This window comes from Merops nubicus, unplaced genomic scaffold, assembly GCF_000691845.1.
Source record: "Merops nubicus isolate BGI_N331 unplaced genomic scaffold, ASM69184v1 scaffold1090, whole genome shotgun sequence".
NCBI lineage: Eukaryota > Metazoa > Chordata > Aves > Coraciiformes > Meropidae > Merops > Merops nubicus.
Window position 1 is genome coordinate 10,753 of NW_008581922.1, and position 715 is coordinate 11,467.

The 715-nt window shown below is 44.3% G+C and overlaps 1 protein-coding gene across 1 annotated transcript in view; it reads left to right on the forward strand.

Annotated features, from left to right (window-relative positions):
• Nucleotides 1-479: 479 nt before the first annotated feature.
• Nucleotides 480-715, forward strand: part of LANCL2 (LanC lantibiotic synthetase component C-like 2 (bacterial)) — a gene marked incomplete at its 5' end in the record, with an annotated part of 17,323 nt that continues 17,087 nt past the window's right edge. The window contains one exon of the mRNA XM_008935846.1: nt 480-597. Coding sequence (XP_008934094.1) covers nt 480-597 — 118 coding nt within the window. The remainder of the gene's footprint in view (nt 598-715) is intronic.

A 715-nucleotide genomic window follows, 5' to 3' on the forward strand; every position in this document is an offset into this window, starting at 1 on the left:
GTGGGTTCACTGCTGTGTTTGTCCATGACGTCTTGGTACCAGGACCCTGCATGGAGTAATGGCCCGTGGAGTGACAGCAGATGGTTGCTTTCTGTTGGCTTCTTTTCACCTTTCCCTCAGCTCAGAGGAGCTTTGCTTACTGGATTAAGAGTCAGAGATAAGAGGCAGCATATAGTTGCATACTGTCACAGTGTCCATAGCTGCTCTTCATGTGACTTTAAACATCCCCAGATAATTTCAGTCTAACGCAGTAACTTACTCTAATATGTAATCAGAATGGATTACATAGGACACTCTTAAGATGAACCACCTTGACTGTTGCCAGTTGCTGTATGCAGTATTTATTCCCTGGTTCTTTTTTGTTTTGTTGGGGTTTGGTTTGGGTTTTTTTCTCATTTGGGAAAGTGGAACAGACAGTTTGCATCCTTGGAGTCTTTCCTTTTCTGACTCACTCCCTTTCTCACGTCTCATGTTTTCAGGTCAGTGCTCAGTTCTCAAAACGGATCCAAGCAAAAATCAAAGACCTTCTGCAACAGATGGAGGAAGGGCTGAAGACAGCAGATCCACATGACTGCTCTGCCTATACTGGCTGGACGGGTGAGAACGTTAGAATTTGAGTGAAGTGTGTTTGTTAAATGACGTAATTGGATTTATTCACAGGAGGAGGTTCTGACATTCTCACAGCAGTGGCAGAGATGCTCAGGTACAGGCATTC